Here is a 12,806-nt window from a genome sequence, read left to right as displayed (position 1 = left end):
CAGGGGGAGCGGTTGTGTGGGGAGGGGTTGGGGCGCCGCGGGTCACGTGGTGTCGAGGGGCTCGGGGAGGGGTAAGGGGGGGCTGGATTAACCCTCTCGGTGCCGGCGTGGCTGGGCTCGTCTCGTCCTCCCGTCTTCTCCCTACGGGGTAGGGGCTGTACGTACCCCCCGCCCCTGGGTCTCCCCGGGGGGGAGCTCTGCTGGGCCTCGAGCGCGGGCCTCCCCCTCCACACACACCGCTCCCCTCTGCAGCCTGCCTGCCTGCCCTCCTGCCCGCTGCTGGCTCTTACTGCTGTCCCCAGCCTCTCCCCCGAGTGCTCAGTGAGGGCTGGCAGAGCTCAGCCCCCGGCCAGGTGATTCTGGCCTGGAGCCAAGCCTCATCCTTCTCTCGCCAGCCGGTGCTGCTGGAGAGCTGGGATGCTGCACCTGCAGCGTGCCTCTGTTCGAGAGCTGCCTGCTTGGGAAGCGCTAGGCTGCCTGCCCGGTTTGGTTTGCTGGGTTCCTTGCACACACCCCCTCCGTGTGTTCGGGAAGCAGCAATGGTGCTGGAAAAAAGTGCCTGGGTATAACCATGGAAACAGAAAGCCTCCACGGAGCTGCCTCTGTCTGCATGGCAATGGGCTGTCCTCACCCTCTGTGTCTGCCAGCGTGCTTTGGTTCTGACGTAGCAGTCACCTGCTTCTGGGACAATGGAGTAGTTCATTCTTCAGGGCTTCTTTCCATGAGGCCGGTTAAACATTGGTATAGGAATTCCACGCCTGACTTCCATTTGGGATGTGACCCTTCTTAGAAGAATTTAGTAAGATCAACTCTGGGGCTTAAATTTGCGTTCACTGAAATGAACGACTGCGGCAGCTTAACGTGTTACTGTTCCCAGTTGTCAGCCTGCCTTGGATCAGGGGTTGCCTCTCAGGCGGCAGCCCAGGCTGCTTGTGGTGGTTGATTCAGCTGGTACGCTGTAGCGTGAGCAGAGCTGCTGGCCCCTGTGCTCTTCTGGAGCTTTTGCTGGAGGGATGGGTACTTGCTGGCAGAAGGGAAAGGCGAATGACTGAGGATGGTAACACGTAAGCTGCCAAAGATAAAGGTGGTGGAGGCTTCTCCAGCTTTAGGGATTAGAGTCCCTAATGTGGATGCTGTTATGTTAATACAAGTTACCCGCTGCATCCATGCAAGGGTATTGCACTGGTTTTAATCAGGTCGGTTTCTAATTGAGAATTAAGGAGTCAGTGCAGACAACATGGGCTAATGAAGTCTAGTGACAAGAAAGGGGAGTTCCTCTTGATCATGTTTTTGTTACAGAGATCCTTAAGCTGTGGTTAGATCTTCAACAGCTGTGTTGCATAAGCCAGCCTGAGCAGTTCCTGCTTCAGCAGCCCTTCCTCTGTTGTGTTACTTGTGGTGAACCAAATTAGGGAACTGATCTAGCAGAAATGCAACATAACTTTAAAAAAAAAGTCTGTATATGTGTCTTGAGATCTTGATCAGTTCAATGGACTAGATTCACTGCCTGGCTACAGAGACAGCGGTAGCTGTGCCAGCAAACCAAGGAGGGAACACAAGGCTGAGAACAAGCAGCCAGAACTACTTAAGTTGCTGCTGCCAACAAAAAAAAAAAAAAGCAAGCCAGACTGATTTTGTCCGAGCACTGGCCTGAGGCTAAAGACAGTTTTGGTAGGTCAGTAAACTTATATGCATGTTGCACTTCTGCCTTGAGCTGTAACGCTGTAACACCGTGTCTCTTCTCTCCTCTTGTTTGCAGCGTTTTGATGACCTATGATCACATAGAAATTACCTTCAGTGATATCGAACCTATGCCAGATGCCTTCAAAGGGACCAAAAAAGGGAGTGTTTTCTTGACTCCCTACCGAGTAAGTAGTAAAAGGCTTTATCTTGTTTAAGGAGATAAGGGCTTTTTACAATTCTGTATTTAAATGTCCTCAGTGCATGAAAGTCAGGATAATCTACTACCCCTTGAAGTATGGCTCATCCTCTCTCTCTGGGGAGCATTATGAATTCATTGCATGTCCTATCTATTTGTCAAAAGATAATAAATCTGATTAGTTCTTATACAGGCAGCTGTTCAGCCCATCAGGCATCTTCAAGATTGGAAATTAGCAATGGTCTGGAAATGCTGAATGCAACAGCACAGCTACTAAATCACAGCTGTGTGGAGCAGCGAGTTCTCTGGAAGAGGAGTATTATCTGAGCAAGGGTAGCCTTCCTGGAAGGCTTTATTGCCTTGAGGCTTCAGTTTACCCTTGTGGCTGTTCTGTGTAGCTTTTGGCTTGCAGAACTGATGAGGAGCTTCAGGTGTGGGGAGGGAGTTTCAGTCCATCAAAAAGTCTTTTCGGATAATAAATGGGGGCTGTGGTTCCTGTTTGTTTTAAATACCCTTTGTAATGTTACTTTCTTTTCAGGTTATCTTTGTATCGAAGGGAAAGGATGCTATGCAGTCTTTCGTGATACCCTTTTATTTGTTGAAAGATTGTGAGATTAAGCAGCCTGTCTTTGGAGCAAATTATATCAAGGGTACAGTGAAAGCAGAGGCAGGAGGTATGTATGGTACAGATGTATGTTCTGTTTCTTAGTTCAACTACACAATTCATAGCAAAGTATCCAGTGTAAGTGAAACTGGATGCTAACCAAATGGGTTTTTACAGTACTGCTAAAATATGTTTCTTTCTTTGAAACTAGCAGCTAAAAATATTCCCCTCATCTGCTCCCTGTACAGTGACAATGAACAGATCTGCTCTGCAACCGATCTCATTCCTGCCCTCTGTGCAAAATACTAAGTTCAATCAGCCAAGTGATCTCACTGAGTAAACATCAGAGCAGAGTCAGCAAGAGTGAGGATGTCATTTTGCTTTGGTCAGTTGGGGTTACCTGTTAATTCTGCATCCAGGTCCTCCTATGCCAAAGACTCGTGCTCCTTTCTGGCTCTGTTTGGGTTTTCAGGTGCAGATCTCCAGAGCGCTGTTCTCCATCATCAATTTCTTTGTGCAATTCAAGGAGAGGCATGCTATTGCTATAGTGCATCTTAGCAGTAAAAGTGGCGCTTGGAAGAGAATGGACTGTCTTGAAATTAGGGAATCTTCAAGGGGCGCTTTCATATTATGTTCAATGAGAAGGTTGTGGTAGACATTTTCAAGAAGAATTTTTTTTTAATCACTGTTTTATGCTTGCCCTTTTAACCAAAGGCACATAGTTCAGTAAACTCTTTCATCCCCAGCTTGATTTAGTCTCTTAGTTGCAGGACTGAAATCACAGTGCGGTGCTTAGGAGACCTCAGTCTATAATCCTGAAATCAGCATTGTAGCTTCTGTGCGGGAGCAAAGTGGGACTATCCAGCGTGAGAGGAAGCTCGAGCAGTAACGACAAACTCCGTAAACCGTGTGAAAGGCAAATGGCTTTAGCTAAATCTTTGTGAGTTTTCCCCAGAGGCTGTCTCCTTTAATGGGGATGCTGCTTTACCAGCCATGAGAGTCTGGTTTAGCTCAAAAAGCTCTTTAATCTACATGTCCCTGTTTCAGCACTGACACAGCTTCTGCTTTGATGCATTGTTGGGACTCCGGGCTGTGCATGTTTTTCTTTTTTAGTCTGTAATACGAGATGTCACTAGTATTTTTTTTTATTATTATTATTGTTATCCCTACTTGAAATATCTTCCATGGACTCTTAATGGATTTATGTGGACCATGTTTTTCATTAAGCTCTTTGCTTCATGGGGCACTCAAACTCCCAAACTAATTTATAGCTGACAGTTAGGTGTAGTTGCAAAGGCTTTTTAGCAAACGGGATTAACAAAATCCCTCTCTTCTGCACTAATCTTATAGAAAGCTAGAGCAAATCCAGCGCTTCTGATAGCTTGGTCTGTCGGCAGCTGGTGTGGTAACAGGCACTTTAGTAAGCTTTTGAAGGTCTCCCTCATTTGTGTTTCTTCTTCAGGTGTCTCTTGACCTGAAAATACCCCAGTGTGAATTTTTTTGATAATAGGGTAATTGTGCCACCTTATCTGCATTTTTTTTTTTCTTGGATTCTTGGGATTCTAAGGCTCTTTAAAGAATTATATACAGGGCATCTGTAGATAAAGCATGGAAGCTAAATAGCGTCGGAACGGCTTCTCCTCACTTCTGAATTCTGTCTTTCCTCCCTGCAGGCGGCTGGGAAGGATCCGCCGCTTTCAAGATGACCTTTTCAGCTGGGGGTGCTATCGAGTTTGGGCAGCGCATGCTGCAGGTGGCATCGCAAGGTATGGGAGACGGGCAGTGTCTGCCGTACAGTTTTGTGGTTTCGGGAGGCCTTGCGTTCATCTCGCAGCAAGGACAGTTTTAGGTTGCAGCAGGTTGGATTCAAATCCATGTGAGTTTCAGGCTGTATCTGGAACTTGCCTGCTTTAAAAAACACTTTTTTTCACATCCCGTGAAGAGCAGATTTATTGGGATGGAGCTTGTTTGTTTTTCAGATAAGGATTCTTTAAGTTTGTTGGAGGTCTTTGCCTGCATTTGATGCAGGCTTGATGCTCTGAAGAGGTCAACTTTATCTTTACTTTTCCAGTCTCCAGAGGTGAAATACCCAATGGAGCTTACGGCTATTCCTATATGCCAAATGGATCCTATGCTTTCGCACCAGCTGCAGCTAATGGGGGCTATCCGTACCCACCACCTCCTCCTGGTAAGTCTGGGAATTGAGGATGGGGATTATTCTAGTTAGCAAGAGTTAAAATAGGTAAAAAGGGGAAGAAACACACATTTTACATAGTCTTTTAGATTGGATCTGATGCCTTGTGCGATTTTTGTTTCTGACCTTAATTATATTTGCCTTTGGCTTGTTTAGGCTCTATGCTGTGACCCACCCAAAGGAGTTAAGTCTTTTGCTGGGCTGTTTTCTTTCCTGACAGAGTTTTATCCTGGCCCCCCCGTGGCGGATAGAGACATGGGTTACATGCAGCTTCCACCCCCGCCGTACCCGGGGCCCATGGAACCCCCCGTCAGCGGTCCAGACCTGCCTTCCACTCCCGCAGGTAAGAAGCGTGTTCAGGTGAATTAGCTCACAATGGTTTTGTTACCCATGAAACAGACATTGTTTCTTGTCTGTTATCTCTTGGGGAACTTCGAGTCAACTTAGAAGCTCCACTTAGAAGTTTAAAATTGTTTTAAATTTTAAAACAATTTTTTAAAAAGGGAGAGGGATTAGGGAGCTCCCCTAATCTCCAGCCTTGTATATCCATCTCAGTCTGGAGGCCAGCCTGATTCTCTCCAGGGTGGATACCATTAGCGGGTATTTTGCAGCTGGATTTATTCTTGTTGTGGCAGGAAAAATACAGTTTGTGATTCTCCTGTTGTGGTGATCTTGCTCTGTTAGACGAGTAAAAAGAAATTGATGTCTAGTTCATTTTAGTCAGCAAATGTGGCTTTGCTGATATTTGCTCCCCCTTCCCCCATTTCACTCTAATCTGGTTACTTTTGCTTAAACAATGTGGAACAGAGGAATAGATAATGGGAAGGAGCTGGGGAAAAGTCGGTCTCGTTTTCAGTCATTTGGGATTTATCAAAATTATTTCGAACACAGTCTTAAAAGGTCTGCGGGGGCGGGGGGGGGACACCAAAACAAAAAACCAACCAACCCAGAAAAGAGCTTTTGTGGCTGGACACAACCATAGATCTCTCTCAGATAAATTCTTATCCAGGCAAATATCCTTAACTTCTCTTCTTGTTTGAATAAACAACCAGTCATCTTTGAACTATTATTTGGAAAGTGGCACTGATCCAGATGGTTGTACAAGATTTTTGTATTCTGCAGAAATAGAGGATCTGGGTTATCTTCATAAATTACCATCTTCAACTTATGAATCCCCTGAGCTGCTATAAACTTGTGCTGATTTTTGTTTCGCATTGTGTTTTCACTCCCGAGAAGGATGGTTTGTTGACTGCCTTTTCAAGGGGTGTTGTCTGTATTTAGGCAAAACAGCTGTTAGCATTTATTTGTTGGCTAACAGGCAAGTCCCAGGTGACATTTCCAAACTAAGTCTTGGGACTGTTTCACTTCTGACTTGACAATCCTGTGGCAACTGAATCTTAAGTACTTGGAAGAGATAATGCTCCATTGTCATGTTTGTCGCAGCTGTTTCGCAACTCAAGCGTTGGTCAAATAGTGCTCTGTTAGTAACACTCGATGGCCAAGAATATGTGGAGTTTTTGTTTGATTGTAAAAGTTCTCTGCCTGTCACCAAATCTGTAACTTCTCTTTCTGTGACAGCTGAAGCGAAGGCTGCCGAAGCCGCTGCCAGTGCTTACTACAGCCCAGTCAACCCACATAACGTCTATATGCCCACGGTAAGTTCCTGCACCATTCCGGTATTGCAATGTGAGCCCAAGGGTGTATTTAGCAGTTCTTTTTCTCAGTGACACAGCAGAGTTTGTCTGAATTGGTTCCGTTTTTTTTGTCGTTGTTGGGGTTGGTTTGTTTGTTTGTTTTCCTTAGCCATGAATTGATATTCTTTTATTGTCTTTATTTCAGGACCAGCCACCCCCTCCTCCATACTTCCCACCAGAGGACAAGAAAAACCAATAAGCTAACAGAGAACTTCTCCACAACTCATTGCTTTCTTACTTCCCATTTTGGCAGAATCTTGGGGCATGGTCCATAGCACTGAGGAGTAGAGCCTTCCCCCGAGGCACATAGCTTCCATGGGCTCCAGTGGTAGATATGTGCAGAGCAAGGGGAGAGATTTCAGCAGCCTGGGTTACCTCGTAGAGCTCTGCGGGTTTGCTGTCCTACCGCAGTATTCCCTTCTCCCTGTGCACGGCGTCGCTAGAACTGGAGGTTCTCTTCATCTGTGATTGTTTCCCTTACGTCTGTTTCTTTTGATAATTAAATTATACCTCTTTAGAGTAAAGAACTGCTCCAACCTGGTAATTAACATGCTCATAACATGGATGCAAGGCTCTTGGGAGGGTCTTGAATTTACCTTAGTGTGCAGTCAGGAGCATCTCTGGACACAGGGATGTCTCTGGGTATTCCTCTCAACCCAGAGTATCGCATCCAGCTTTTCCCTCTGCTACTGAGAAAGGGCTTCAAAGGGAACCTTTGGGATCTCAAAGGAAATAGGTATCTCTTACATTTTTCAGATATCTATTAAGCTCTCTTGGTTTTTTTCAACTAAGTCATTCTTGACAATCGTAGCAAATAATCTGGTAGCCCTCCAAATTTCCCTGCTGTGCACCGTGTATGGTGATGCTGACAAGCTTCCCTTCTTAAGAAAACATACTACCCTATAAACGGGGTTGATTAGCAGCATCTAACTAGTTACAGATCATATGGGAACACTAACTTTCTGTTGTCTCTTTTTTCCAGTTAGATATGTGGGCTTGAGATCACTAAGTCCTGAATATTCTCTTTATAGTCTATAATGCACTTTTTTTTTTTCCCTCTGCTGTAACACGAGTTACACTTTTTGGCCAGTGAAGCATCTTACTGCTGTGATTTAACTGGTGAATTAATAGCTAATGGGGAGAAAATAGTTGCTTTACTTCTGCCCTGGAAGCACGTGAGAGAATACGCAAAACGCTGGAATAAGCTGCTAGGTATAACTGCGCTGCTCATTGGAATGTTGTTTAACGCTGTTAGTGTTCCTGGATCAGCTGTGAATTTACTTCCCGGTAACTGGAACGTGGGCTCCTCGGACTGAGGGTTCAAGCGTTTTCCTTCCATAGCGTTGGTTCATTGGTCTCATCAGCAGCGATTCTAGTATGTAGAACCTCTGCAGGACGGATCAGTAACCCGGTTGTAAAACTTGGCATTGTACAAAGCTTTGCACAAATCAGACTTCACTGAATTCTGACAGCGTCTGAGAGAGAGAGAATCCTTCCCAGCAAGTGTGAAGAAAGATCGCGTGCTAGGAGACTGCTGAGACGTGCTGCATGCAGCCTGCTTGGAGAGAAAAAAGGTCCACCTCGTTTTCTTTTTGTTTGAGTCTAGCTAATTAATCAAATCGCTACTGTCTGTGCACTGACTTTTCTAGAATTGCTACTGCAGTGATGTAAAGAAATGGTTATTTTAAAACAAAATATTTATTTTGAAAATGTTTGATTAATATATTAATGTGAAATGACTTTTGAATGCAGATTTGTTTTGCCAAGACTGTGAAGTAAAGAGAAATCAGCTCAAAACTTACGGTGTTTGTGCATTTGTGTGTGAGTAGGCAAACTTGATGGTGACTTTTAGGAGCTTTGGATGGGGAGAGAGAGAATTAAACAACAGCAAAATCACTTGGATTTTGTTCTTGGCTATTCATTGGTGATGTTAGTCGCTTGATTTCTCTTGACTGACTTTGTGAAATGAAAATAAGATGTTAAAATCTTTTAACCGATGCCCATTTTGCAATTCCTGTTGTAAACCGGTGAGGTGGCTGCTTAACGCTTTACCCAGATGGTTTTTCCCTGTAAAAGTTGTAACCTGTTGCTAGAAGTAGTCAAGGGACGCAGCAGTGTTGCCTCTAAAATCTGTCTCTAATTAGAAGCAATCCATAATTTTAACTTTTTTTTTTAAAAAAAAGTGTGCTGAGATGCCTGGGTAGTTGTGCTCAGTTAGGTCTGAGCTCTAGGGTGGTGTGGTCCGCTCCACCTGGTAGCTCTTCTCCCTGAAAAAAACGGGGAGTTGTCCCTGGCAGCATGAAGAGCTCCTCCTGGGTGTGCTCCAGCAGCAGTGTGAGAGCTGTTATTCCTACGTGTGAGCAGGATTAGGCGTGCCCATGTAGTCTGGGCAGGAGAGGAGGCGTTCCACGCGGGATCTGGTCCTGTGGTTGCTGAGGTCAGGTGAGTCCCTCCGGTTTGCACTGACATGTCAAACAGAAGTTATTCAGAAGCCGCTCTACGGATAACATCCAAACCTTGCTTGGCTTCATTCCTCTTCCCAGCTGCCACTAGCCACCTTAATTCTCTTGAACTCCCTGATCAACTGAGGTGGACATCTTCCAGATTCTGCTCTCCTTCGGCATCACTTTTGACTCTCCTGTCTTCCCGCACGGCTGTTTTTCTGCATTTTAAGGCTGGCTGAGCCACTTGGGTTTGTTTTCTGTAGCAAGAGGTGGGTGGAGAAGGAAAGCGTTACGAGATAAAATGTTACAGCCCAGTAGGAATCTAATAAATCCTGTTTCATGAATTAAATTACTTCAAATTTGAATTAAATTACTTCAAATTGAGGTTTCCTGAATCACATCAGTCCAACTGAAAGATGCTGCAGAAACCTCTCTGTACGCTGTTCTGTTTTAAAATGGCTCCATCCCAGTTACCAGACAGATAATCCTTGAAAACATAGATTGCACGAAGTTTCCGGGTCCCTTGCCCAGCACCGCTCACTGTGCAGCTCTCATGCCAACAATCACTACAAACCCATGAGCTTTTTTTAAAATCTTTCCTCAACTAAGTGTGCTTGAGAGAAGAAACATTTAGATCATCTGTTCTGATGAGAACTTGGCTCCATGGTTCAAGCTGAGTGTCTCTTCCGCTAGCGTGGACAAGCGGTGAGATCTGCAGAGGTACCATGAGGTTTGCTGCCTGGAAAAAGGAAAATATGTTGAGAGGATGAGTCAGGCTGGAATAAATGAAATATTCCTCTCCTCAACACGGGTATTAGTGAGCTAAATCAGCGGCTTTATGAGCTGTGAGCTTTTTACAATGGTTTGTTGGTGAATGTCCCCGTTCCTCCAGGCTAGAGCTTGGCACGGCCTATAGGGAGGTGAGAAGGAGCAAGCCAAAATAAAGAGATTGATCACGGTCTTCTCGGTGCGTTTGGAGGACGCTGATGAGAAGTGAAGCACATTTTGGGAATGCTGAAGCTGTGGGGCCAAAAGGCTGGGCAAGTCACGCAGTCAGCAAGGCTCATGCAGGTATTAGGTTGAGCGGAGCAGCACGATTCAGGAGGGTGCAGATTTTGGCCAGATAGGTGCCGGTGAGGATCCCAGCCTCGCTCGTTAGAGCCTGAAAACCCAGATTTGGCTTAGATACTCAGCACTCGCTGCCATCTCCCTGATGGGAACCGGGAGCTGTGCTCCGCTTCGGAAAGGGCTTAGAGAGGGTTGGAAGGGTCAGCTGGTCCTGCTGCCCACGTAGAAGATTTTAAATATTAAAGCAGGGAAGTGCAATTGAAAGTCTGCTTCTGCTTTGGAAGTGGGGTGGGAGTAGGGCGGGAGGAAATGTGCATTAATACGTCTCCAGAGCTGGTCCCTGCTTGAATGATTAATCAGCTACGCAGCAGAAAGGCTGTCATGTGAAAGCTGGATCGGTACCACTAAATTCCAATATTTGGATTATACTATTGAAGAAAAAGAGGGGGCATAGGGAACAGTTAGTGTTGGATCCAGTTAATCTTTTGGCATAGGCAGATTTTCTGCCACCGTGTGCAGTTCTGTCTCCTTGATGCGACTTAGGCTCTTCATTTGAGAAGTTGCTCACTGCACCTTGTGCCTGCTTCCCCGCTCCGAATACGTGGCTATTTCCCTCCTTCACAGGAGTGTGGTGTAACTAGGTATTTCTAAAGCGCTTTGAGATCTTATGCAAAAAACTGTGACTGCAGGAACTGCAGGTACTACTTACAGATTTCCTACTATCGGCCCTGAAATCTTGCTGATAATCCTTGGGGGCTGGGGAAGGTCTTTACCCTGGAAGGACGGGGCGTGTGTGTGCTTGCCCAGGTCTGCCTCCAGCCGAAGGAAGAGACCGAGCCCTCCTCCTCCTCCACACCATTCTGCCCAGATTTTACCTTGAGCAGTCCCGCTTCATGCGACCTACTAAAAAAAAAATCAAAACGAATCATCATTTTGCATTAATTTCTTTATAGCTGGGGGGGATGCGCTGGGTGGTCACAGGGACCGTGGTTAAGCCAGCCTGGCCAGCGCCTGCCTGCTGCGTGTGTGTCTTCCTTCGGGGACCGTGAGGACTTCCCACGGCTCTCTGAGCAGTAGGTAGTCAAATTGCATCTCTGCCGCATGATGGACACCGTGATTTATGAGCTACAGCTTGGCATGCCAGCTCCCTTCGCAAGCGCCGCTGGAGGTGGCAGGAGGCGTGGGGCGAAGTTTGGACCCAGCTGTTCCCAGAGCAGCCGGGAGCGGGGCCAGCCCTCGCCGGTGAGCAGCTCGCGTTGGCTGATGCGGTCGCAACGCAGGCACCTCCAGCTGCGAACAACTGCCAGGTTGGTATTAGAAGAGTATTAGAAGACAGGTTTTACCAAGACAGGCTGTGATCAAGAGGTGGTTTCAGGTTTAAAGCTGTACAAATAAGCCCAAGTGACAAATGTGAGGTTTTTGTGGGTTGGTATGAAATGCCGGGACATGCAGGGTGATCTTCATTTTAGGCAAGGGTTTTCTTTGCAGCCGTGCCGGCTATTACTCACCCGTTTGGCCTCCTGCGTGAGTCAGCTCAAAGAGCTGCCATCATGAGACTGAACTGGAAACCGGTATTTCAGCACCCTCCTTGCTCAAGGGCCACCACTGTGCCGCCGAGAGAGACCACAACGGGATGTGAAGAGACCCACGTAACAGCGAGCAGGAGCCGGGACCCGCCGGCAGAGGCTGCTGGATCTCACGCCTCAGGGTGCAAACAGACCGGGATCCATCTCTGCCGCGTCCTCCCAGCCGCCCACCTGCCATTTCCTACACATTTCCTACGGTCTCCGGATACTGGAGCAAAAGGTATCAGCTTGGGCTCCATTTGTGAGCTCGGCTCAGCAAATCCCGTCGTTCTAAACTTTTCCTTTCCCTTGCTCAAGTTCACTCTCCTCCTCCTCCATGTACTTTGCTCTGTGAGGGCTGGGCTCTGGCTGGGACACGGTCGCTCTCCCCGTGGCACGGATTGGCTGCAATAATATTCCGTGTTTTGGCATGTCTGTCTGGGATCCAGGGGCAGTGGCGGGGGGGTTCAGCCCTGCAGCCTCCTCCCATCGTCCAAGCTTGCAGCTCCGTGGGGTTTGGTGGGCTCCTCAGGGGGCTTTGACACCCGTGTGGGGAGAGGTGGTGGTGGAAAAGCCAGGGAGGGACCGTTTCGGTGCTGAAGCTGGTCAATAATTTGGTGTGTGCTCCAGGATAGGCACGAAGGTGCTTAATACCTACCATGGGGCATGTCTGGTACCTGGGTGTCAGCTCCAAGTTCTTCCACCTTCACAGGCATCCACCCTAGTCCCTCCTCAGCTCAAGCACGTGCTGTAGGTCCTGCTGCTCTGAACTCAGCGCCCCAAACTAGCAAATGAAATGACCTTGGCATTTGTGTCCCCCACCTTTCCTGTCCCTGCAGTGAGAGCCGCCGCTGCCCCGGCCCCGCGGTGAAGGGATGATAAATCCAGTGGCTGACACTGAATTCATCTCTCCGGGAGAGGGAGGTGGATGAAATATTTGCTGCATACACATAGCACATGGCAGTGATGGAGAAAACGTTTTAAAGCTGTCGCAGGGCACCCCAAGCCAAACGAATGGCATCCAGATCAATACATGAAGTTTGTGACCTCCTAAAGGACAAGGCAGGCTGCTGCCCGGGGGGGCTGTGCTCTCCCCCTGCCTTGTGCTGCCGTGCGGGGAGCCAGACGCAGCATTTGAGCCGGGATGGTGTCCGGGCAGGTCAGCCCTGTGCTCTGGGTCCCAGGGGGACAGCAGGGAAGCAGGGTCAGGGTGGGCTTGACACGTCGTGCTTTCCCCTTCGGGACCCAGCCAGCTCCCTGGGGAGCTGGAGCAGCTCCGAGCAGAGCTTGGCATCGCAGCGGCGTTTTCTCCAGAGGGGCTGGGGCTGGCCGGTGAAGCCCCCCCCCCCCCCCCAGGT

General features: G+C 47.6%; 1 protein-coding gene across 1 annotated transcript; it reads left to right on the top strand.

The window, feature by feature from the left end:
- Positions 1 to 1,763: 1,763 nt before the first annotated feature.
- Positions 1,764 to 8,216, top strand: WBP2 (WW domain binding protein 2). The gene is made up of 7 exons (XM_009279407.2): positions 1,764 to 1,868; positions 2,418 to 2,553; positions 4,157 to 4,249; positions 4,555 to 4,671; positions 4,898 to 5,020; positions 6,256 to 6,332; positions 6,517 to 8,216. Exons 1-7 carry the CDS (start codon positions 1,767 to 1,769, stop codon positions 6,568 to 6,570), a joined length of 702 nt encoding a protein of 233 aa, XP_009277682.1. The 5' UTR covers positions 1,764 to 1,766; the 3' UTR covers positions 6,571 to 8,216.
- Positions 8,217 to 12,806: the final 4,590 nt, after the last annotated feature.

Source organism: Aptenodytes forsteri, unplaced genomic scaffold, assembly GCF_000699145.1.
Source record: "Aptenodytes forsteri isolate BGI_AS27 unplaced genomic scaffold, ASM69914v1 Scaffold243, whole genome shotgun sequence".
NCBI lineage: Eukaryota > Metazoa > Chordata > Aves > Sphenisciformes > Spheniscidae > Aptenodytes > Aptenodytes forsteri.
Note: the sequence above shows the minus strand (reverse complement) of the source record. Positions and strands in the feature narration are given on the sequence as shown.

Coding starts and splice junctions, on each gene's coding strand:
- WBP2 (XM_009279407.2), top strand. CDS start 1,767: ATGACCTATGATCACATAGAAATTACCTTCAGTGATATCGAACCTATG. Junction 4,672..4,897: donor GTACCCACCACCTCCTCCTG/GTAAGTCTGGGA, acceptor CTTTCCTGACAG/AGTTTTATCCTGGCCCCCCC. Junction 6,333..6,516: donor ATAACGTCTATATGCCCACG/GTAAGTTCCTGC, acceptor TCTTTATTTCAG/GACCAGCCACCCCCTCCTCC.